This window comes from Artibeus jamaicensis, unplaced genomic scaffold (genome assembly GCF_021234435.1).
Source record: "Artibeus jamaicensis isolate MK-2021 breed Jamaican fruit bat unplaced genomic scaffold, CSHL_Jam_final contig_252, whole genome shotgun sequence".
Classification (NCBI taxonomy): domain Eukaryota; kingdom Metazoa; phylum Chordata; class Mammalia; order Chiroptera; family Phyllostomidae; genus Artibeus; species Artibeus jamaicensis.
The window spans coordinates 644,278-668,680 of NW_026521538.1; the positions used below are offsets into that span (position 1 = coordinate 644,278).

The 24,403-nt window shown below is 39.1% G+C and overlaps 1 protein-coding gene across 1 annotated transcript in view; it reads left to right on the plus strand.

Moving 5' to 3' along the window:
• CC2D2B (coiled-coil and C2 domain containing 2B) overlaps window positions 1-24,403 on the plus strand; it is a 96,112-nt gene that overhangs the window by 30,775 nt on the left and 40,934 nt on the right. Inside the window, exons 15-20 of the mRNA XM_053662461.1 lie at window positions 1,375-1,552; window positions 4,825-4,975; window positions 6,742-6,889; window positions 9,254-9,392; window positions 16,250-16,453; window positions 23,356-23,448. Coding sequence (XP_053518436.1) covers window positions 1,375-1,552; window positions 4,825-4,975; window positions 6,742-6,889; window positions 9,254-9,392; window positions 16,250-16,453; window positions 23,356-23,448 — 913 coding nt within the window. The remainder of the gene's footprint in view (window positions 1-1,374; window positions 1,553-4,824; window positions 4,976-6,741; window positions 6,890-9,253; window positions 9,393-16,249; window positions 16,454-23,355; window positions 23,449-24,403) is intronic.

The following is a 24,403-nucleotide window of genomic DNA, read 5'->3' on the forward strand; positions in this document are numbered from 1 at the left end:
AGAAGAATTTAAAAGTTTACAGATGAAGAAAAAAACAGGATTACCTGAAGATAAATATAGCCCCAAATTAACAAATTTTCACCATCAGTTTATGAGCGCATTATTAAAACCACTTTCAGAGGATAACATGAAGGGCAATATTTATTAAGGTATTTCTGTAAAGGTAATTGGGAGTATGGTTAGAGGAGACCAATAGGGAGAATAATTAATCTTTTGTCCTTGAACCCTCTGAGAACGTTACTGAGAAGATGGGCTTGTATGCAGACAGGGAAATCCTGGGCCAGTAGGACCATTTGGGTGGAGAACAGGAGGGAATTTTTATGTTTCAACCACACCTTATCTTCCAACCATTCTCCCTTCTAAGAAAGTGTATCAGGTATTAAACATCATTAGGTCAGTTTCTTTACAGCTAAAACAATATTCAAATGAATGTTGGTTGAGGGAATAATAAATAATGGATAGAAGACTCTTTTTAGGAATGTCATGTCACTCCAGGGATTGATTTACTTCTCAACAAGTGTTTTTATAGAAGCCCTAGAGAACTAAGCACTCTTGCTTGTCTCTCAAATCTTTGGGTTCAGAGAAAGAATGTCCAGGAGAAAAAGGGTGTGTAAACTAAAGCCTAAAGGGATTTGTAGAGTTCTTTAATAAGGCACAGCAAGCCTGTTGACCTAGAACCACCTCGTAGAGGTTATCAGAAACATGCAGTGCACGTGTGCACTCTTTTAAGAGTTAGAAAACATTTTTGAATTCTTGATTCAAGCTTTCTAACCCCCATTACTAAGTCCCTCAGTTTCCTCCTCTCATAAAACATGATGGATAAGTGCTATAATATCTTTAAGTTATAATTTAGTAAAAATATAATTTATTAAAGTAAATTAATAAATTTATATATTGCTTTTAGTAAAGCAATAGCTTTGAAGTATAATTTAGTAAAATAGCTGAATGATTTACAGAACCTTGATTTTAGTTCTTTTTCTATTTTTGAGTAAATATTTTTCTTAAAAACCATTTTACTGGGTAGGCCAGTGTGGCTCAATTGGTTGGAATGTCATCCTGTAAATGAAGTGTTGCTGGTTCAATCCCCAGTCCAGACACATATGGGAGGCAACCAATCAGTGTTTCTCTCTCTTCCTTCCTCTCTCTGTAAAAGCACTGAAGAGAAATGTCCTTGGGTGAGAATAAACAAAAGAAAACAAAACAAAAAACATTTTACTGGGTAGGAGAGGCTTTTATCCAGATATATAGGGGTTAAAGAAACCATTTACCCTCTAATATGATTATGTTTTCACATGCTAAGGTTCATTTTGAAATGAACATTTTAATATTCATTTTGCTTTTCAAAGGTCTTTGAAAAGTTTATTTAATTTTTAGGCATGAACAAAGGAGGAGAGCCAAAATTCAGAAGCTTAAATATTTTATTAAAATATTGTACAATGATAAACAGGTTTCTTGTACTTCAACATCTCCTCTACAGTTTGATTTTAAAGTCATGTTTCAGCAAATTTTCAATATCCAATTAATATATTGGCCTGAAACAATTTGCCTGGAGGTATGTCATTGTCATTTACTTTATGCCATACATAATTTTAATTTTCTTGTTAGCTACTGTTATATGTAATGTTACTTCTTTTATTGAGATAACTGATCTATGTGGTAAATAAGAGATTTACAAATAGTATATTTGTAATTTATTATTAGTTTTTATGCTATAAGCACAAAATTATTCATTAATGGTTATTCTAAATATTTTTCTTCTTTCCTGCTAAAATTCCTACTAATCCTTAATGTGTAGTATTTACTATTCATTGCTAGTGAGACAGAAGATGGTTAGTAAGCTATAATGAGCAGTATAGCTATTGTAAATATTGAAGGATATCTCCAAATTGCCCCAGCCCTGACTCAATTTCAGTCTCTTGTTATATTTGTTCTTTACCTGGTTTTGGATTTGGGATCTTTTTAAGAATCTAACGATGTAGGTTTTTGCACTTCAGGGCTTGGAATACTTCTTTCCAGCCCCTTCTTGCCTGTAAGGGTTCTTTTGAGAAATCAGCTTACAGTCTGATGGGAACTCCTTTGTAAGTGACTGTCCCCTTATCTCTTGCTGCTTCTAGAATTCTCTCCTTCATTTTAATCTTGGGTAATGTAATTATGATGTGCCTTGGTGTGTTCCTCTTTGGGTCCACATCCAAGATTGCTCTATTCAGCAAAGCTCTCATTTAGAATGGAAGGGCAGATAAAGCGCTTCTCAGATAAGGTCAAGTTGAAGGAATTCCTCATCACCAAGCCCTTATATGAAATGTTAAAGGGACTTAGCTAAGAAAAAGAAGATAAAAATATGAACAGTGAAAGGACAGCAAAGTCACAGTTCTTAACAACCACCCCTAAAACAAAAGTAAACTAAGTGAACAGCTAGATCAGGAGTGGAGCTACAGAAATGGAGATCACATGGAGGGTTAGCAACAGGGGAGTGGGAGGAGGAGAGGGGGGAGAAGACACAAAGAATAAGTAGCATAGACTGTGGGGAGAAAACAGGGGGAGGGCAAGAGTAGTGTGGGAAATGTAAAGCTAAAGAACTTATGACACATGGACATGAACTAAAGGGGGAGAATGTGAGTGGGAGGGGGTGTGCAAGGTGGAGGGAAGTTAAGGGGGAGGGAATGGGACAACTGTAATGGCATAATCAATAAAATATATTTTAAAAAAGAATCTAATGAGAGAACATACACACAACAGACCTCCATCTCTGTTCAAAGACCCCACCATGAGAACCCCTGCAATACTAACCTGCACTACTAAAGAAAGAAGAAAGCAGGACAATGGAGAACAATTAGATACCATAAAGGAATCTAGACAAGAAGCCTTGATGGCTAATATAGGGGTTAAACTTGCATCTAGACCTGAAAGAAAAGTTTTGAAGGAATATAGGTTTGTGTATGTGAGGGTGGGGTAAAGTTTGAAGAGTGGAAAGAGGATTATAATTATTAATCTAAGTTGAAGTTATTTTTACAATGCCTAAATAGCTTTGTGCTATCCTTGACCAGAGGCTGTATTCATTTCATTCATCAGAACTATCAAGTGCCTGTCATCTTAGAATGTACCTCTGTTTAAATTCTTATTTTAAGTATACTGGCTATACTTTCCTACTGTCATACCTAAACAGTGATATGATATAATAATCCAACCACTTGAGGTTTAAAATATGCCTCCTAATATAGATAAATGCACCTTGTGAACCTTTTATTGTCCTATTAGCACATAAGCCTAGCAAACTAAGAGGCAGGAAAAGAAGCTAACTTAGCTAATGGGTGAATTAGCTAATGGATGAATTATACCATTAGCAACTTTGGAAATTAAAAAATAAATATATATGTCCTAGCCTAACAGATTCTAACTTATATTTCTTATTTACTTCTTAACATTCCTCTTCACTGATTCTTCATTTTGGCCAAAGTGAACTGCTTGTTTTTTCCCATACATCCTTGCAATTTCCCTCTTCTGAACTTTTGGATGTTCTAGTTCTTCCATTACAATGCCCATTTGCATTTTTGACACTCCGTGTCTGCCAGTCATTGGTGTTGATAGCTGCCATCAGGGGCCAAAGCTGCCTTCGGGAGACTTCACCACGTGGAATTCACCTTCACATTTATTTCTATCTAGGATCAGATGGACCTCCAGCCTTGCAGTCTCAGAAAGTGGGTTGGACAGTTCCCTGAGAATACAGCTACATACCCTGAACAAACTTACCAGGGTAATACATCAGATCAGAGTGCCAACTCATCATTTGAATACATTTATCAGTTCATTGTGCCTCTTTAGCCAGTAAACTGATTTACAATAAGAAATTTCTTTCATAGAGCTGAATATTTTAAATCCATTAGTTGTAATTCCTGCAAACCTTTCAGCATTAACAGATACCTTTATCAAAGGGACCCATGTATTGGCTTAAATCAACTTTTACAGGGACAGTATTTAGATAACCAGAAAAAAATATTTGCCTCTTTGACCTCTCTTTTTTCTCTGAGTTCTGTGTTAATCAGTCATCCTTTTGATTGGCACATTTTTCCCTTATCTTTCAAGAGGCATTCCACCCCTTCCAACCCCCCTAATTTCCTTCTTCTTAGAGTATATATCACTGTTTTCCCAAACAGCAGCAACATAGTATAGGTCAAATTAAGATTTTGGTATTGAAAAATACTTTAGGTTTGTCATTATGGCAGTGATGGAACTATAGTAAAAGTACAGGATACAGAATCAAAAGACCTGGGTTTGGCACCCAGTGGACATGTGTGGAACTATCTACTGAACTCCTCCCTTCCGCCTTCTTCTGGGACTTTTCCACCTTCCCCCAACCCTATAGTGTGTTTAATCTGTCATCAGATTACATGAGCTGATGAGTCTCCTTTTTTTCTAAGCAATTCAACCTGGGTTTCTATTACTTATAATAAAAACTAGTAGTTTCATAGAGATACTCCATTTCCTCATAAACTGGAAAGAATAATACCTGTTTTCTATCATCTTCACCAGGTTTAAATGAGATAATGAACTTTAAAAGTGTCACACAAAAGTAAGGTATTCTCAGAACTGTAGTTATAATCCTTTTATTCAGTTTATTTTCTTTGAAGCCAGTGAAAGGCATTCTACCTTTAGGGTCATACAGTTATCTACTTTTCTCATAATCATGGATGAAATGCTATAGAACAACAACTATTTTTATAGTCTAGTCTTTTTAAAAAGAATATAAATGTGTTCTTGAGAATCCTTATCATAGTTTAAAAATTTTTTTACTTCCAATGAGCTATCAATCATTTCTTTTATATTTAGGTTTATGAAATAAATAAAAGGGCAAGCTTACTGGCAAAACTATATATACCTTTACCTAACAACACAGAGCTGAAAAGCAAGACTGTCTTGGAATATGTAGAGTTTAGTTCTGATGAACTGGTCATACCTGAGTATGGAGAAGTAGGAAGCAGTAAGTTTATTAAAAATGCTTCTTCCCTGTTATTTCTTCATGAGTTCCATATCCTAAATGACCCCGGGTCATCTATGTGAGTAAAGAATTCTATGTTTGCAGTATTGGTTAAAAATATATTAAGTTCTTCCAGATGTTAAGCTACATTTTTAAGGAGTTTGTCTTGAATAGATCCTTGGGAAATCTGAAATTTGCAATGCGCCCCTGTGCTTTTCCCAGGTCTTCTGAGACAAGAGCTCCACCCCTGACTGAATAGACTGCTCTGCCTCTCCTTTAATGAAGCCCAAAGTTGCTCCAGGATGTGTTAGTTCATGTTAGTTCATCTTTAAACTGAACAGGGAAGCAAAGAAGAAAAGGAAGGGGAGAAGGAGGGAGAAAGGAAGAGAGAAAAGGAGAGAGGAAAGAAGGGTTGTTTCTGTTCACTTGTTTGGCAATTGATTGTATTCTTTGTGCAATTAAATTTGTTAGCATGTCTGTGAAAACAATGACATTGCTCTCTTTCTCCCCTAGAATTTTTTTCTTTTACCTTCCTAGGAGTACTGCAACTGCTTGTGTCCATCTGGTGAAAAGGGAGGAAGTATGAACTTGTGTTTATAAAAAGGAAAATTCTAGCAGCAGTAGGAACAGTTTAGTTTATTTGGATGTTGTGTTGTGACCGTTCAAGGCCAGACAGGTTCATGAGATTTGGGCAGACAGAATATTCATGGAGCCATTGGGAGGTCTGACATGCCTTTATTCATGGGTGGGTGATCCATGCACTGCAGCGTGCCCCTTGTGTGTCACTGTGTGTCACACTGCATGTCCCTGTCCCCTTGTGTGGCACCCAGCAGGGAGCTCCTTACTCCTTTATAAACTAAAATATAGACAAAGCTGGCAGAAAGCCAGAATACATTGTATAACAGTATGATTCTGCACATATGAGCCCACTCAACGCTATGGGAACCATTTACCAGACCCAGTCTCAAGGCTATGAGAATACTACTTATCAGACCCATTCTCAAGGTAATGGGAAACTGCTTTCCTTAGTTGCTCAGACATCTGGGTGAGGAAGTCAGGCTGCCTCCATTTACCCTACAGATGTTGATTTATTTTTTAAATTTAAATTTATAAATGTATTAAATATTTATAATGTTTATAATTACTAAGACAATAATTGTCTTTATCTATAACAGAGAAGAAAATAAGTAGAGAAAATAGTTTGGGAAAGAGAGAATGAGGGAGGGTATAGTCTGCTTAGAGTCCAGATGAAGATAAGGGTTGTGGAGACCCAGGAGAAAAGACTCAAGAGTGAAAAATTTAGGGAACATTAAGAACTTGGCAAGAGTTTCAAGGAGTACTGTTAAGCTCTCTGGAGATTGAGAGAAAAAATGGGGAAAGAACACTTAGGAATGCAGGGGAAGGGTGCAAAGAGTACCTTGTCTGCCTCTCTTTCTACCACCAGTGATCCTTTCTTCCCGGAAGCCACTCCTTGAAAGAAGGGTTAAAAAGCTTCTAGCCATAGGAAGAGAAAAATAGAGCTGTCCATCTCTCTGTAATCAGATCAATATTTTCCTCTCTTTTTGTCCTCTGTTTGAAGCAATCTACCTTGAGGCATCTTAGATGGACAATGAGGGAGAGATCCATGATTAGAGCCTGGGGTCAGCACAGAGGTTCCTTTGAGTTCCCGGATTCCACAAGTAAAAGTCAGTAGAGAAATCTACAGTGTGTTCAAATTGCATGCTTTTAAAGTTTTTTATTTGTTTTTTTTTAATGCCTTTTATAAACAGATGTGCCTTTTGTTCTTGAGGGAAGTGGAACTGAAGAACTTTGTCTTTTCACATCAGGAAAACTAAGCTATTCTCTATCATGGGCCTTAGATGAAAATGGTGTTCCTCTGACACCTATGTCACAGTCATTAAGATCCGCTTACTGCAGGTAGTAAACTTTTATGCTTGAAAAGTAGTTCCAGTCCTCAGCAAAGCATCATCCACAACCTGTGTCTATAAAAAGGAAAACTAGCAGCAGTAGGAGTAATTTAGATTATTTGTATGTTGATTTATTTTTAATATATTTATAAATAATACATATATATATATATGTTCTACTAAAACAATAAGCATCTTTATATGTAACAGGCTATATCTCTTCAATGCTTAGGATCGTAGCCATATGGAGGATGAGAGAGGCAGTTCTTAACTTCTAAGTGAAGGCCAAGACTCCCAAGGATTTTATTTCTGGAGTCTTTATATCTCCTGGTCATTCTGGATTATGAAATAATAATTTATGCATTATCAGTTGGCTGGAAAGAAATCCTAGAAATGCTATGTTCCAAGACTTCCTGGAAGAATTGGAATTAATTTCTAGATCATATCCACAAATAGTATTACTAGAAATAAGTACAGTAAACTGTATAAAAATAATGATCATGCTGGCTTATATAATATGCTGCTCTCAGTCTAAATGTTGGTGTTTTGTAGACAGTTTGTCTTTACTTCTTGGTAACTTTAAACATTTTTTTTCTTAATTCAAAGAGTTTGAGGGAGGGAGGAATGGGGAGTTACTGTTGAATGTTTGTAATGATGAAAAATTCTAGAAGTGGGTATTGATGGTAATTGTACAACACTGTGAGTATACTTAAAGCCACTCAATTCTGTTCATTGGCATTGGGTTGTGGAGGAAGGAGTACAGATGAGAGGGGCATTTTGCCATAGACCACAGATGAACAGCTATAGAGGTAGCTGAAGGAGTCATTACAGCAAGAGTAGATGTTCTGAGGTTTTTGTTACTTTTCCTGAGGTAGAAATCATGGGATAATGTTGGAATCCAATCACAACTTTCTTTAAAGACTATGATGGGGTAAGTTTCACTCCCTGACCTATTGATGAACATTTGTGCTTTTGCCTCAGGCTTTGTTTCCTAAGGGACCTGGGCTAAGACTGTTCCCGTGAGAAGGAAACTTTTTTACTTGATGGTGTCAAGGGTTTCAGGACCTAGAGATCTCTTATGACAAAGACATGAAAACATTCAAAATATGAGGGCAGAAGTGGGAATTAAAGAAAGGGAGAATACTGAAACTTCACCTGTCTATAATTTTGCTCATATCCTACCATACCAGGCTTTGGCTTTATTAGCAATAATTTCCAAAGATTCATCATAGAAACATGAATAGACATTGGTGGAAAGTTGACAGTGCAAAATGTGTGTCCATGTTTGGGTGAAGACATTACTGAGTCTGAGTCAGAACTGTATTTCGGGCATCCAGCTGATAGACTGGAATTTTTCTTAATTACTTGATAGGAAGGGTCTTAGAAATCTTCTAGTCCAAAATCCCTCTAACTATACATGATGAAACATTATCTATGAAGGCAGAGATTAAATGACTGAAATAATTGATGGCTCTGAAGAAACTGTTACAAATTAGTGTTGAATTCCTTCTGCAGTTAGCCCATAGCTGAAGTCACCAAGGATGCATTATAAGTCTACCATATCTTTTATGGTTCTCCGACTTCCAAAGATGGCCTTGTACTACCAGAGATACTCTTTTGGCACATACTTCCCAATTAACTGTTACTCTATATTATGTTTCAACTGTAAAGATGTGGCCTAAAGATTCTTTCTATATTGTGGATTTTATTAATTTTGCTTAAGCAAACATCTTAGTTAAATTTCAATGCTAGCATCCTGTGGAAAGAAAATAATGAGTTACCATGCTCAGGGGTTACAGAATACATCCAATAAGCACTGCACACTATTCAGCATCTACTATGAGTATTTTTCGCTACTACACAGAGGGTGGAGGTGCCACAGATGAATATTTACAGACTTTACCCTCAAGAAGTTTACTTTCTCTTAAGGGAGGGGGCCAACCTCTATCAAAATGCTGTGATAGTCCTGACTTGTGTGGCTTGTTGGTTGGGTGTCATTCAGCAAAGCAAAAAGTCACTGGTTCAATTCCTGTCAGGGCACATGCCTGGGTTGCAGGTGTGGTTCCCAGGTGGGGCTCCTATGAAAAATAAACAATCAGTGTTTCTCTCTCATATCTGTATTTCTTTTCTCTCCTTCTCCCTTCCTTCCTCTCTCAATAAATAAATAAAAATCTTCTTAAAAACGCTATGGTACAAGTTAGAATATTCTGAGAACCAGAAGAGATATCGCATCTTAGCCTTCTATTTTATCCTTAAATGTAGGGGATGGATAGCTTCGTCTTTAAATACCTAAAATGGGTAGGTTTCCCCTGCATAACAAATGTATAACCTGCATATTGGATGCAAATTCACAAAATATTTTACTTCATGTTAGTGTGTTAAGGAATGTAGATGCAAGAGGCGTTCCTGGAATTCCATGGCTCATTAATACACAGAAGCTTTTTGAATGGGCAAATGAAGTCAGAATTGACCCAAATAATCCAGAATATTCTGATTTAATGGAATTTATCATGGTAAGTTATAGCAAATATCAATTCTGGAAATATGTTCTGTTTCTTAGGCTCTGCTTCATTTATACCACCATAGTTTGCTGCACAGTTTTCTAGGTACTAGGAGGCATATAAATTTAAATCCGAGGCCTAATGATTGGTACTTTGCCACTACTTAGCCCATAGCACATCCTAGTGGCTAACCTTCAGGCTAGCATCTGTTGTATACCTACTGAGTGCCAGGCATATTATTAGGTGCTGAGATATAAAGGAGACTTACAGACACATTTCTTCCCTCAAAGACTCCATTAAATATTCATGTCTCCTACTCTTCCTTATAGCCAACTGAACTGCTCATCGAAATATAATACATGTGCCCCAAATATGCTTTCTTTATGTTTTTATCCACGTCATTCCCTCTTCTTAGAAGGCTACCCACAGAGGCTATCTTACCCACCCTGCAAATATGATAAACATTTCTTTGGTAATATAAGTTAAATATGTGCTCATCTTTCCTTACCCTCCTGCTAACTTTTTTTCTTTTTGTAAACATTTATGGTTCTAATTTCATTATGCCTTAGGTTGCAGCTATTCATTAATGTGTTTTATCCCTCCTTGTGGAATTATGGTTAATAAATTTTTATCTCTCTTATGGCAACTGGCACTTTTTCCTGCATGAACCATGTACTCCTATTTGCATCCATTGAATAAAGCAGTGGTTAAATACATTATTGCAGTTAAGTTTCCCTAGATCAGAGCTTCCCAACTGATGTGCTAAATTGGTTACATGTGTAGAGATATATTCTCTCTCACCTCATAGGATAACCAGATACAGATGGACTCATCTTTCAACCTAGTATGCAATACAGATATTTTAAATGTATGATTATTTTAAAAGTTTGTTTGTTTTTAATATTTTTATTTTTTAATTACAGTTGATATACAACATTATATTAATTTCAGGCATACAACCCTATGATTAGACATTTAGATACCTTACAAAGTGATCACCCCAATAAATTTAGTAATTATCTGACACCACATGTAGTTCTTATATTATTTTTAAATTATATTTTATTGACTATGCTACCCCAATTTTCCCCCTATTCCCCCTCTGTCTGGTACCCCCATTCCCTCCAGCAATCCCGCACTTAGTTCATATCCATGGGTTGTGCGTGTAAATTCTTTGGCTTCACATTTCCTATACTGTTCTTAATTTCCCCTTGTCAATTTTGTACCTACCAATTTATGCTTCTTAATCCCTGTAGCTTTTCCCCCATTTCCCCACTTCTCCTTTCCAACTGATAAGCCTCCAAATGATCTCCATATCTGTGATTCTGTTCCTGTTCTGGTTGTTTGCTTGGTTTGTTTTGTTGATAGTTGTGAACTAATGTTCATAGTTTTTATTTTCTTCATTTTCTTTAAATAAAGTCCCTTTAACATTTCATATAATAATGGCTTGGTAATGATGAACTCCTTTAGCTTTTACCTTGTCTGGGAAGCACTTCCATTCTAAATGATAGCTTTGCTGGATAGGTTATAGGCCCTTGCTTTTCATCAGTGTGAATACTTCTTGCCAGTCTCTTCTAGCCTGCAAACTTTCTTTTGAGAAATCAGCTGGAAGTCTTATGGGAACTGCTTTGTAGATAACTCTGCTTTTCTCTTGCTGCTTTTAAGATTCTCTCTATATCTTTAATCTTTGGCATTTTAATTATGATATGTTTTGGTGTGATCCCCTTTGGGTCCAACTTGTTTGGGACTCTGTACTTCCTGGACTTGTATGTCTATTTCCTTCACCAAAATAGGGAAGTTTTCTTTCATTATTCTTTCAAATAAGTTTTCAATTTCTTGCTCTTTCTCTTCTCCTTCTTGCATCTCTATAATTCAAATATTGGTACATTTGGGGATGTCCCAGAGGCTTCTTATTGTATCCTCATTCTTTTTAATTCTTTTTTTTTTCTTGCATTTCTGATTGAATGCTTCTTTCTTCCTTATGTTCCAAATTATTGATTTGAATCTCGGCTTCATCCTCTTCACTGTTGGTTCCCTATAGTTTTTTTATTTCACTTAGTGTAACCTTCATTTCTGCCTGGATCTTTTTTATGCTGTTGCTGTGGTCAATGAGTTCTTTGAGCATCCCGTTAACCAGTGTATTGAACTCTGTATCTGAAAGGTTGGTTATCTCCATTTCATTTCATTCTTTTTTTGGACCTTTGTTCTGTTCTTTCAATTGGGCCATATTTCTTTGCCTCCTCAATTTGGCAGCCTCCCTGTGTATTAAGTAGAGCTGCTTTGACTTCCTGTGTTACTAGCATAGCCTATTGTATAAGAGCAGATCTGTCTGGATGAATGTGGGTTTTTTACATCCTTGGTTTTTGGACTTCCATACAGCTCGATTTTCTGATGGTTCTGGGTGATATTTGTTTTGTAGTCTAGTTGTAATTTTTTCTGTAATTGTGTATGGAGGAGAAGCATGTTTACCTACACCTCCATCTTCTCAATAGACATTTAGATTGCTTTCATTTTTTTCATTATAAAAGTAGTTGCCTCAATGAATATTATTGTATGTATCTCTGGGGCATATGTGTGCAGATTTTAGGCTGGAAGTCTCCAAAGTGCAACATATATAATCCAGGGAATATATCATTTTGGTCTGTTTCTTTTAAGCATTGTTCCCCTGTGTTTGTCCTCCTTCCACCATCCTCTTGATCCTCTGGTTTCTCCTCCAAGTCACAATATTATTAACTATATTCCCTACGCTGTACTTTACATCCCAGGACTATTTTATAACTACAAATTTGTACTTCTCATCCCCTTTTAAAGTATATTTTATTGATTATGTTGTCACAGTTTTTCCAAAATTTCCCCCTTTATCCCCCTTCTGTCCTGCACTCCCCAACCCTCTAGTATTCCCCCTCACTTAGTTCATGCCCCTGGAATGTACATATAAATTCTTTGAATTCTCTGTTTCCTATACTATTTTTGATCTCTCCATGTTTATTTAATGCCTACCAATTATGCTTCTTATTCCCTGTACCTTTTGCCCTACTCCTCCCTTCCCCTTCCCACTGAAAACCACATTCTGTTACTATTCTAGTTGTTTGCTTAGTTTTTGTTGTTTTTCCTTTTTTAGGTTTATTTGTTGATAGTTGTGAGTTTGTTGTCATTTTACTGTACATAGTTTTTGATCTTCTTCAATTTCTTGGGTAAGTCCCTTTAACATTTCATATAATAAGGACTGGGTGATGATGAACTCTTTTAACTCGACCTTATCTGGGAAGCACTTTATCTGCCCTTCCATTCTAAATGAAAGCTTTGCTGGATAGAGCAATCTTGGATATAGGTCTTTGGATTTCATGACTTGGAATACCTCTTTCCAGCCCCTTCTTGCCTGTAATATGTCTGCTGAGAAATCAGCTGACAGACTGATGGGAACTCCTTTGTAGGTGACTGTCCCCTTAGCTCTTGCTGCTTCTAGGATTCTCTCCTTCATTTTAATCTTGGCTAATATAATGATGATGTGCCTTGGTGTGTTCCTTCTTTGGTCCAACTTCTTTGGGACTCACTGAGCTTCCTGGATTCCTGGAAGTCTATTTTCTTCACCAGATTAGGGAAGTTTCCCTTCATTATTTGTTGAAATAAGTTTTCAATTTCTTGCTCTTGTTCTTCTCCCTCTGGCACCCCTATTATTCAGATTTTGGAATGTTTAAAGTTATCCCAGAGATTCCTAAGCCTCTCTTTTTTTTTTTTTTTTTTGAATTTTTGTTTCTTCATTCTGTTCCAGTTGGATGTCTGTTTCCTTCTTTTGTCCCAAATTGTTGATTTGTGTCCTGGTTTCCTTCCTATCACTGTTGGTTCCCTGAATATTTTGCTTTATTCCACTTTGGGTATCCTTCATTTGTTCTTTTATTCTTTCATTTTGTGACCAAGCTCAATCAGTTCTGTGAACATTTTGATTACCAGGGCTTTGAACTCTCCATCAGGTAGGTTGGCTATCTCCTCATTGCCTGGCTCTCTTTCTGGAATTTTGCTCTGTTCTTTCATTTGGACCCTATTTCTTTGTCTCTGAACACCTGTTAAGTTGTAAGAGGGTAGGGCCTTAGGTAGTCTCCAGGGCAGGGCACCCCTCCCTGCTGCTCTTCAGTGCAGTCTGTCAGGGAGGGGCCGGAGAGGGAACAGTGCAGCTTGCCAGCTTGGCTCTAGCCCCACTTTCCAACCAACCCTCTTATGAGACTAGGAGTTTCTCCCACTGCAGTAACCCCACCATAGTCCACAGTCAGCTCTGAGTCTCAGTTTCCTATCCAGCCAGCCCCACCCACATAGTCTGCCACCTCACTGTGGATTCTCTCTGGCCACCCATCTTACCGGTCTGGTTGGCTTGGTTGAATGTTTCTTTCAATTCCCTGGTTGTCAGAGTTCCATGCAGTTTGATTTTCTGGCACTTCTGGTTGTTTATTGATTTTATATTGGTTGCTCTCCTCCTTTTGGTTGTGTGAGGGGGTGAAGGGTTTCTACCTATGCCTCCATCTTGGCCAGAAGTCTGTACTTCTTATACCTTTATCTTTTCCTTTCATCCCTAACCTCCCTCCTATCTGGCAACCACCAAAATGTTCTCTGTATCTGTGAGTATGTTTATGTTCTCCTTGATCATTTATTATTTTTTTTTTAGAATCCACATATAAGTGAAGTCATCTGGCATGTGTCTTTCTGACTTATTTCACTCATTACAGTACCCTCTAGGTCTATCCATGTTGTTGCAGATGGCAAGGTTTCATTCTATTTTATAGCTGAATCATATTTTATTGTATATATGCATCACTTCTTTATCCATTTGTTTATTAATGGACACTTAGGTTCTTTTCATTTCTTGGCTATTGTAAGTAATGCTACAGTAAACCTATGGATGTATGTATCTTTGTGATATAGAGCATTTGGTTTCTTTGGATAAATACCCCAGAGTGGAATTGTTGGGTCTTCTTTGTCTGTTGGTATGGCCTTTGTTTTAAAATCCATTTTGTCTGGCATAAGTATTACTTCCCAAGATTTTTCATTTTTATGAAATATCTTTTTTTCATTCTTTTACTTTCAGTCTGTGTCTTTCGATCTGAAGTGAGTCTCTTGTAGGCAGCATATGTGTAAAGGCCTTGTTTTATTATATATTCAGCCACTGTATGTCTGTTGATTGGAGTATTTGATCTATTTGCATTTAAAGTAATTGCTGATAGATTTGTATTCATTGCTATTCATATTTTCAATTTACAATACAAATACTTTCATTTTCTATATAACTCATGATGAGGGAAAGGTTCAGAAGCCAAGTACATTGGAGTTTTGCATTATCGTTTTCTGATTCTATCTCTTTACAAATTTAATAGTTCCATTTTCTACTTATCTGAAAACTCTTATATCTCACAGTTTAAGGAAAAATATTGTTTGCTTTTTAAAATTTTTTAAAAATTGAATTTGTTGTGGTTTCAGGTATACGGTTTTATAATACATCATCTGCATATTGCATTATGTGCTCACCACCCAAAGTCTAGTTTCCTTCTGTTACCATGTATTTGACCCCCTTTACTTATCCCTTCATCTTCTATTCACCCACCCCCTTCCATTCTGGTAACCACCATACTGTTGCTTGTGTTTATGATTATTTTCTTTTTCATTTATTGATTTCTGTTTTGTATTTCACACAAGTGAAATCACACGGTTCTTGGCATTTTCCAACTGATTTATTTCATTTAGCATGATACTCTCAAAATCCAAACATGTTGCAAATGACAATATTTCATCACTTTTAATGGCTGAGTAGTATTCATTTATATACATACCACTTCTTTATCCAGTTTCATTGAAAAACACTTGTTTCCATGGCTTGGCTATTGTGTATGATGCTGCCATGTATATAAGGGTACATATATCTTCATGAATAAGTGTTTTCAAATTTTGGGGGTAGATATGTAGAAGAGGAGGGACTGCTGGATCATATGGTAGCTGTATTCTTACTTTTTTGTAGAACCTCCATATTGTTTCTTCTAGAAGCTGCACCAATTTACATTCCCACTAGCAGTGCACAAGGATTTCCTTTTCTCCACATCCTCTCTAGCACTTGTTATTTCTTGTCTTATTGATAATAGCCATTCTAACAGCTGTAAGGTAGTATCTTATTGTGGTTTCAATTTACATTTCCCTTACACCTAGCGAAGTTGAGCATCTTTTCATATATCTGTTGGCCATCTGTGTGTCTCCTTGGGAAAAGTGTCTCTTCAGCTGCTCTGCCCATTTTTTAATTCTACTTATTTGCTTATTGTTGTCGTTGAGTTGTATGAAGTCTTTGTATATTTTGGATATTAGTCACTTATCAGAGGTATTATTTGCAAATATCTTCTCCCATTCAGTTGGTTACTTTTTTGTTTTGTTGATGTTTTTTTTTTTTGCTCTGCAGAAGCTTTTGTTTGATGTAGTCCCATTTTTTGTGTGTGTGTACTTACCTTGCCTTTGAGGTGAAATTCACAAAAACCCCTCTGAGACAAAGGTTCATAAGTTTAGTACCTATGTTTTTTGCTATGTATTTTATTATTTCAGGTGCTATGTTCAAGTCTTTAATCCATTTTGAGTTAATCTTTGTGTATGGTGTCATATAGCAGTCTAGTTTCATTCTTTTGCATGTGGCTTTCTAATTTACCCAACAAAATTTTTTCTTTCCTTTCTCCATTGTTTAATATTTTAATTTAAGTGTAGTTGGTATAAAATATTATATTAGTTTCAGGCATATAATATAATGACTCAACATTTTCATACCTTACAATATGTTTTGAAATTATTTTTGAATTTTTAAAAAGTAATATATTAAGTCAAGACTTTATATCATTTGTGTTTTACAGTACATGAAACATAAAGGGAAGGATATTCCAAAGTATTTTCGTCTTGAGCAGTTGCAAGATGAATTTAACTTTGTTTCTGAAGAGGAAATGAAAAAGAGTAAACGTTTTCAGCTATTGCAACTTAGAAATTCAGGTCAATTAGATGTTTTCCCTCTGCAGCAAATACCCCCTTATGACAGAGAGATTCCAGATTCAGTCTTCCAGGTACTTGGTTTCTATTTGAGTGTGACTTATATGGTGTTAATATTTTGCTACTTTAAATCTGTCTTAATTTCTTTTTTTTAAGCTGATAATCAGTAGACAGACCTCCCCCCTTTCCTAAGGCATTAAAAATGTACAGGTCTCCCAATTCCAGAAAGTCCTTAGCTTGCCTTTACAACTTAGTTGTTGTCCAAACAACCTATTCCATAGCCTAAACTTTAAATTGATGTAATTACTGTATTTTTGCTATTATAAAATATATCACTAATTTAAAAGAAGCCTTTGGAGATAAGGGAGAGAAACACTACCACATTAAATTTACATACTGATTATAAAGCACACCTGTTTCAGAAACTTCAAAATGTGGTGAAAACAATTAGTCTTATGCTATGTGGGGGTGGCATGCTGGAGCCTGCTATCACCAGCTGTGAGAGCCTAATGTGTTCCTCTCTTCCCAACCCTCCTTCAATGACATCATGGTTGTTGCTTTAAATTTGTTGCTGGGGAAATTTTTACACCATATATCAACAAATGCTACAAACTTGGGATTCCTCTCCCACTTCCAGAGAACTGGTTGTTGAACATTTACTGCTACATCACTAGTCTGAAAATAGTGGATTGTTAAGAACTAATTACTGTGAAATAACCAATTGTAGTAATTATAATACTTGAGCTTGCAAAGAGATGGTTCAAGAAGAAAGGGTGTTTCTTCCCTGGAGACAATGCCTCTGCAGTAGAATTACCACTGTAGGGTAATCTCAACCAACTTAGATAAGGCTATCAGATTCTGATGTAAGATACTAAAGTTTATACACATAAAGAGTCAGAAAAGGACTTCCGCCAAGATGGAGACATAGGTGGACACACTGTGCCTTCTCACATGACCAAGTTTAAAAACAATAAAGTTTTAGCAACAAAAACACAGCCATACCACAGAAAATTGAACTATATGGAAGTCTGACAACAATGAGCCCTTCAGCCAAACTGGTAAGAGGGGCAGAGCCAGCAGTAGAGTGGGGTTGGGCAGGAAAGATCCACTGGACCGACTGGGACACAAGACCCAGGTGCGCCAGCAGCTGTGGGCAAATCCCAGGTGCAGAGTAGCAGCGGGCAGACACACTGGGCAGACACACTGAGAGCGCAAGGTGGTGACCCACTGAGGGCAGACTGCAATCACACATTTGTATGAAGATAAACTGGTGAAGGAGCGAGCAGTTAGACAGACCACACAGGCCCCAGCAGCAGGAAGTGGCAGAGGGGACCTCCATTGTCCCTCTCTGACCCCGCCCCCACATACAGCATCACAAACCAGCGACCTGGGTGGCCCCACCCTGGTGAACACCTAAGGCTTCGCTCCTCATACATAACAGGCACCAACAGATCAAAACATGGCTCCAGAACAACTCAGAGCCCCAGAGCCAATAAATCTAAGTGATGAAGAAATAGCCAAACTTTCAGATGCACAGTTCAAAACAATGGTGATCAGGATGCTCACAGAACTGGTTGATTTTAATCACAAATTAGAGGAACATATGAAGGCTAAACTAATTGAAATGAATGGCAATGCACAGGAAACCAATAGTAATGGAAAGGAAACCGGGACTCAAATCAAAGGAGTGGACCAGAAGGAAGGAAAAAATGACCAAACAGAAAAGAATGAAGAAACAAGAATTCAAAAAAATGAGGAGAGGCTTAGGAACCTCCAGGACATCTTTAAACATTCCAACATTCGAATTATAGGGGTACCAGAAGGGGAAGAGGAACAGCCATGAGTGGAAAACTTATCTGAACAAATAATAAAGGAGAACTTCCCCAATCTGGCAAAGGCAATAGACTTCCAGGAATTCCAGGAAGCTCAGAGAGTCCCAAAGAAGTTGGACCAAAGAAGGAACACACCAAGGCACATCATCATTATATTAGCCAAGATTAAAATGAAGGAGAGAATCCTAGAAGCAGCAAGAGTTAAGGGGGCAGTCACCTACAAAGGAGTTCCCATCAATCTGTCAGCGGATTTCTCAAAACAGATCTTACAGGCAAGAAGGGGCTGGAAAGAGGTATTCCAAGTCATGAAATCCAAAGATCTCCATCCAAGATTACTCTATCCAGCAAAGCTTTCATTTAGAATGGAAGGGCAGATAAAGTGCTTCTCAGATAAGATCAAATTCAAGGAGTTCATCATCACCAAGCCCTTATTATATGAAATGTTAAAGGGACTTACCTAAGAAAAAGAAGATAAAAAAGATGAACAGTGAAAGGACAGCAAACTCACAGTTATTAACAACCATACCTAAAACAAAAGCAAACTAAGAGGACAGCTAGATCAGGAGCAGAACCATAAAAATGAAGATCACATGGAGGGTTAGCAACAGGGGAGTGGGAGAAGGAGAAGGGGGGAGAAGGCACAGAAAATAAGTAGCATAGATAGTAGTAGAAAATAGGGGGAAGGGGAAAATAGTATGGGAAATATAGAATCTAAAGAACTTGAGACACATGGTCATAAACTAAAGGGGGGACTGGTGGGGGAGGGATGTGCAGGGTGGAGGGGAATGAAGGGGGGAAATAGAACAACTGTAATGGCATAATTAATAAAATATATTTAAAAAAAATTTAAAGTGTCTACTTCATTATTTTTGTGTAGTCTTAATGATACCTATAATATGTAATGATTTCTATTTGCATTAGGGATATACCTCACAAATGTAGATTAACAGATGCAAATTTATTTTAAATTATGTACATGAAGTATCCTGACAAATAATCTCATACCAACGACTGGATGTAAAATTAAAGTTATTGGTTATAATCAACACATATTGACTACTTACTATGTGCCTCGGCCCGCGAGACAGTCAACGGGGTCCGCCGATGTACCTGTAACGGATGAAGGGGGATGGGACAGGAGGCGCGAAGAATGGCAGCAAGACAAAGGATTCTGATCAAGCTGCAAATTTTATTTCAGAATGGAGGGAGTTATATAGAGGAGGGCAGTGGAGGAAGTGCAGTGGATAGGTGGCTTCAAAGCGTGCTCTAGCCTGCGATTGGCCGGGGGGTGCATGGCGGGCACGTGATCAAGTCACTGATTGGTGTGCCACCCGCATGTCCAGGAGGGGGAGTTCTATGGCTCCTAACCGCAGCATCCTGTTATTCAGGTGCAACCTTCAGGTCGGATTGTATCAGCCTGTTTCAGGCTTATCCCAGCCCCCAACATCTCCTCCCTTATTTTTATTTTTAAGGTGAGGAGTGGACATTAACCGGCTAGGGGAGGCAGAGGTCTGGCTCCTCCTGAGCTCATCCCGAGCTCTGAAGCACCCTTTTCGGAGGAGAGGGTTGGGGTGCTGACCTCTATGCAAGCCGACTTGCCTTTTTATTGCTTTGAGGGCGAGGAGAATGTAGATAGGGTAGACTTTAACCGGCTGGGGGAGGCAGAGGCCAGACTCCTCCTGGGCTCATTCTGAGCTTTAGGGTACCTTTTGGGAGGAGAGGAGTTGGGTACCAACCTCTTTGCAAGTCAGCTTACCTCTCAGGAGACTCGAAGTGGCCGTATGTACAGGCCTCTCCTTGCAGTGCTTTGCCTTGCACCCAGCGGTGTCTATCACAGCTACTTGGCTGTGAAGCATACCTTCGAGGGATATGCTTCTCCCGCAGGAGGGGAACCTGGCAGGAATCGTGGGCTAGCACCCCAGCGGCTGTATGGCTCAGAGTCCGCTCCATGTTTCAGCATTTCTAATTGTTGATAGTGCACCTGAATAGGTCTTCCTAGTACACTGTTAAGTTGGTCTTTGATTAAGTTGGTTATACGTCTAAGAATCCAGGGAGCAAAGGAGAGGATGAGGGTGATAGAAACTAAAGGTCCTAAGAGGGGAAGGGGGTAGGGGGAGAATTCCGTTAAGTCCACCCCAAAGGGTGTGTTCGGAAAGTTCTTTTCCTTTACAGACGCAGGGTTGTCCAAATAGGGCGAGGCAGGGGTTTTGGGGTGGTCCTTCTCGTCCTCCGTCTGTCTTTAGGTATGGGAGTGTTCCGAGTAGTATAATGATGTTTATTCGGTGCGTTCTGTTTCCTGTAATAGAAAGGAGAGAGAAGTCCCTCAGGGAGTATGGCTTATCCCTGGGTTTGATTAGATGCCGGAGCAGAGGCGAACATAGTCACAGAGCTCTCCTTGGCGATAGGGGCGGATGGCATTTTGGCAAGCGGGGTTGGCATTTTCATAAGCTAAGTGTTTAACGAAAGCGTTTTTACTTTCGCCCGCGCCAAAGAGCCTCTCAGCTAATTCCTGTAAACGACTTATAAAATCACTGTATGGCTCATCTGGGCCTTGTCTTATTTTTTGCAAGAGAAGTGGTTGCGGTACCTTTTTTGTGGAAGGCGCCTCCATGCTTTAAGACCCGCGGACTGGATTTGGGTTAAAAGTCCGGGGGAAATTGAGCTTGTCTCTCATTGCTTTGATAGGGGCGGAGCCAAGAAACTTAAGGATGGTCCAATTTTTAGAGGAGGATTTTCGCATATTGCGCTGGACAAACTGTTTAGCAATGTCTTCATATTCGCTTTTCCAAAGAATAAAGTCACCTCCGCTCAGCGCTGCCTTTGCTAGAAAGAACCAATCATTGGGCGTGAGCCAGCGCTCACTAAGATTTTCAATTAGGGCAAGGGAAAAGGGAGCTGTGGGCCCGTAGTGTGTTACAGCAGCTTTGACTTTTTCTAGTGTTTTAAGACTAAGTTTTTTATACGTGTGAAAATAAGCTTGGGGGGTCGTAGTGTCTCTTGTACTGGGCTGTGCCTCATCTAAATCTGAAGGGGAGCTATCAGAGTTTTCGGGGTCATCACTGTCGGGGAGGGGGATAGCTGCAGCCGCAGCTGAACTATCTACGTTCTCGGTCTTATCTGGGCGAGTCTGGGATCTAGTGACAGGGAATGCTAAAGTTTCGTGGGGAGGGGGACTGATCGTAAGAGCGGAGAGTTCATTGGCAATGGTTTTGATATCTCGGATGAAAGAGAGGGTTTCCTGAAGGAAAGGCTTTGGAAACGGAGTGAGTGCGGCGGTGGCCGCCAGCGGCAGAGCAGTGGGTGCCTTGCACACCGCGGGCGGAATGGCGGAAGCGCTATGCACCGGAGGCGAAATGGCGGCGGCGGGTGCGTGACAGGTACTATAAGGAGGCGGTTTGAATGGTGGAAGGACTGCCGCTACGAGCGGCGGCCAGTCGGGATTATTGTAGCGAGCGGCCTCGTACTCTAACTCTGCCTATTCAGAGGGGTTTAACTGGTCGCCGGGGTCCTGGGAATTGGGGGGTGGAGCAGAGGAATAGAACTCCTGAAGGGGAGGGTACAGAGAAGGGACTTGAGGGTCTGTATCTATTCGGATGGAAACAGAAGGACAGTTTGAAGGCGCTCGTGAGGGAGGTCGCGAAAGCAAGTCAGCACGATCGGGAAGGCCGTGGACTGAGGGGGGCTTTGGAGGGGGCCGGGGATTGATTGCGGAGAATTTCTTGCCCTTCCTTGCAAAGGCGCTGTATGTCAGGGGAATTATTGTGGTTTTTAAGGATGTCTGTTATGAGGTTATAATAGTCAAAGGCAGTTATAAGGATAGTCTCGGGGCCAAAAACCTTATAATAGTCATTTAGACAGTTGCCTACACGGCGCCAGACGCGGGAGTCAATGCTACCCTCCTGAGGAAACCATGGGCAGATTTTAAAAACGAAAGTGAAAAAGGAATTCAAATCTTTTTTACGAACTCTTATCTTGCGCACCTTGAGAGACTCTTTTAATTGAGCAACGAACAAATCATGTTGTGAGCATGCCTGTCCCATGGCTGGGTCTTACCTTTTGAAATGCCGCTGTCGGGGAACGGGGGTCGTCAGGGAATGCTGGCGCGCGGTTGAGTAGTCGCGGTGAGCCGGGCGAAACGCTGCGATCGAGGGGGACAGCGGTCCGCACAGGCGATCAGCGGGGCCCCACGTTGGGCGCCAGTTGCCTCGGCCCGTGAGGCAGTCAACGGGGTCCGCCGATGTACCGTAACGGATGAAGGGGGATGGGACAGGAGGCGCGAAGAATGGCAGCAAGACAAAGGATTCTGATCAAGCTGCAAATTTTATTTCAAAATGGAGGGAGTTATATAGAGGAGGGCAGTGGAGGAAGTGCAGTGGATAGGTGGCTTCAAAGCGTGCTCTAGCCTGCGATTGGCCGGGGGGTGCATGGCGGCACGTGATCAAGTCACTGATTGGTGTGCCACCCACATGTCCAGGAGGGGGAGTTCTATGGCTCCTAACCGCAGCATCCTGTTATTCAGGTGCAACCTTCAGGTCGGATTGTATCAGCCTGTTTCAGGCTTATCCCAGCCCCCAACAACTATGCATCATGTACTTTGCAGATATTGTTTCAGTTAAGTCTCATAATCCTGTGACATAGGTGGTTGTGTTATTTATTACTTTTATTATTATTATTATTACAACTACTAGGAAACAGATCTGCAGCAGTTAATCGACTTTCTCCCAAACCACACAGTTGTTGAACCCAGGATTTTGTGCCTCCAAAGCCCATTCTCTTGACCATTATACAATTTTCCACTCCTGTTTTTAGTGATCACCAGATAAATGCATGCATGAAGAATATTTCTCAATCATCTTCACATTTTCTCATGATCTTCTCAATCACAAATATTTCTTAATCATTACTCTATTTTAAAAGTTGGAGGGACCTCATCCTAGAAGCAAACAAAATAGAATCATAAACTGTTTTTATCTAATTCTTAGTGGAAGAACCTGAAAGAAATGTGGTTTTTTTTCTGTCAGTGCCAGAATGTTGCCAATGTGTCCTACACATGAAGTGGAATAAATACTTCACATTTTATTGCAGCATGTCATGTATAACTCTGTTACACCCAAGAAGTGAAACTAACTTATTTCTCTGTTTAGGAATGTGAAAGTCAGATAGAGAAGGATGTGTCCATTTCAGATGTGAATTCTATTACTGCACAAAGGATTAATTCTGCCAATTTTATGAAAAAGGTAACAACAAAATAAGATTACCATTATGTTTGCGTTTACTTTTGTGAAAACTGCTCTGCTGGATGTTTCAGTACTATACTCTTCCCAGAGAGTCAGACAGAAAAACCTACTTACTCATCACCTCTTTCTCACCACTGAGGGGTTTTCTGTTCTGTTCATTTGTTTTCAGAGTTGGCTCCTTGTCATCTGTAAATGTATACCATTGGTCTACACTGTTGATACAGAGATTACTTCAATAGACAGCAAACTGGTTATTAGTGTACATCCCAACTTTTCCTGTTTAAACATGAACATTAATGACTTTTGCACTTGTTTTAACCCTAAAAGTTCACTTTAAGAAAGATGTCAGCCTTTTGCCACAATCCTTACATTTATTAGGAATGTAGTAGACCACAGCAGTTCAGGGAATAAAGGGATGATTAAAGTTGGGATAGAATTGGCTGAAAGGAAATACAGAAATGTGATTATATTTCTTTGAGTTTGATTATCGAGATTCATGTCCATTACAAGCAGCTGTTAGAGAAATGCATTCACAGGGTAATCATCTCCTTTGGTGAAGAATGGTTCTGTACATGTGGACTGTGAATTAGGTGTAAAAAGGGATAAGAAAAGAGTTTAAGATGACATGAAATGGACATGGAAGGACAAAAAAAGTAGAAAAAACCCCTTTGCTTTTGTGTGACATTAATGTGAGAGTTAAGAATGATTTTAGTCCTGTCCGGTGTAGCTTAGTAGGTTGGAGCATGTCCTGTAAACCAAAAGGTCGCAGGTTTGATTCCCAGTCAGGGCACATAGTCTAGGTTGCGGTTCTGTCCCTGGTTGGGGTATGTGTGTGTGAGAGTCCGTCGATTGATGCTTCTCTCCTTCTCTCTCTTCCTCCCTTCCCCCTCTCTAAAAAATCAATAAGCATATCCTCAGATGAGGATAAAAAATGAGTGTAGCAATAAAAGCAAAC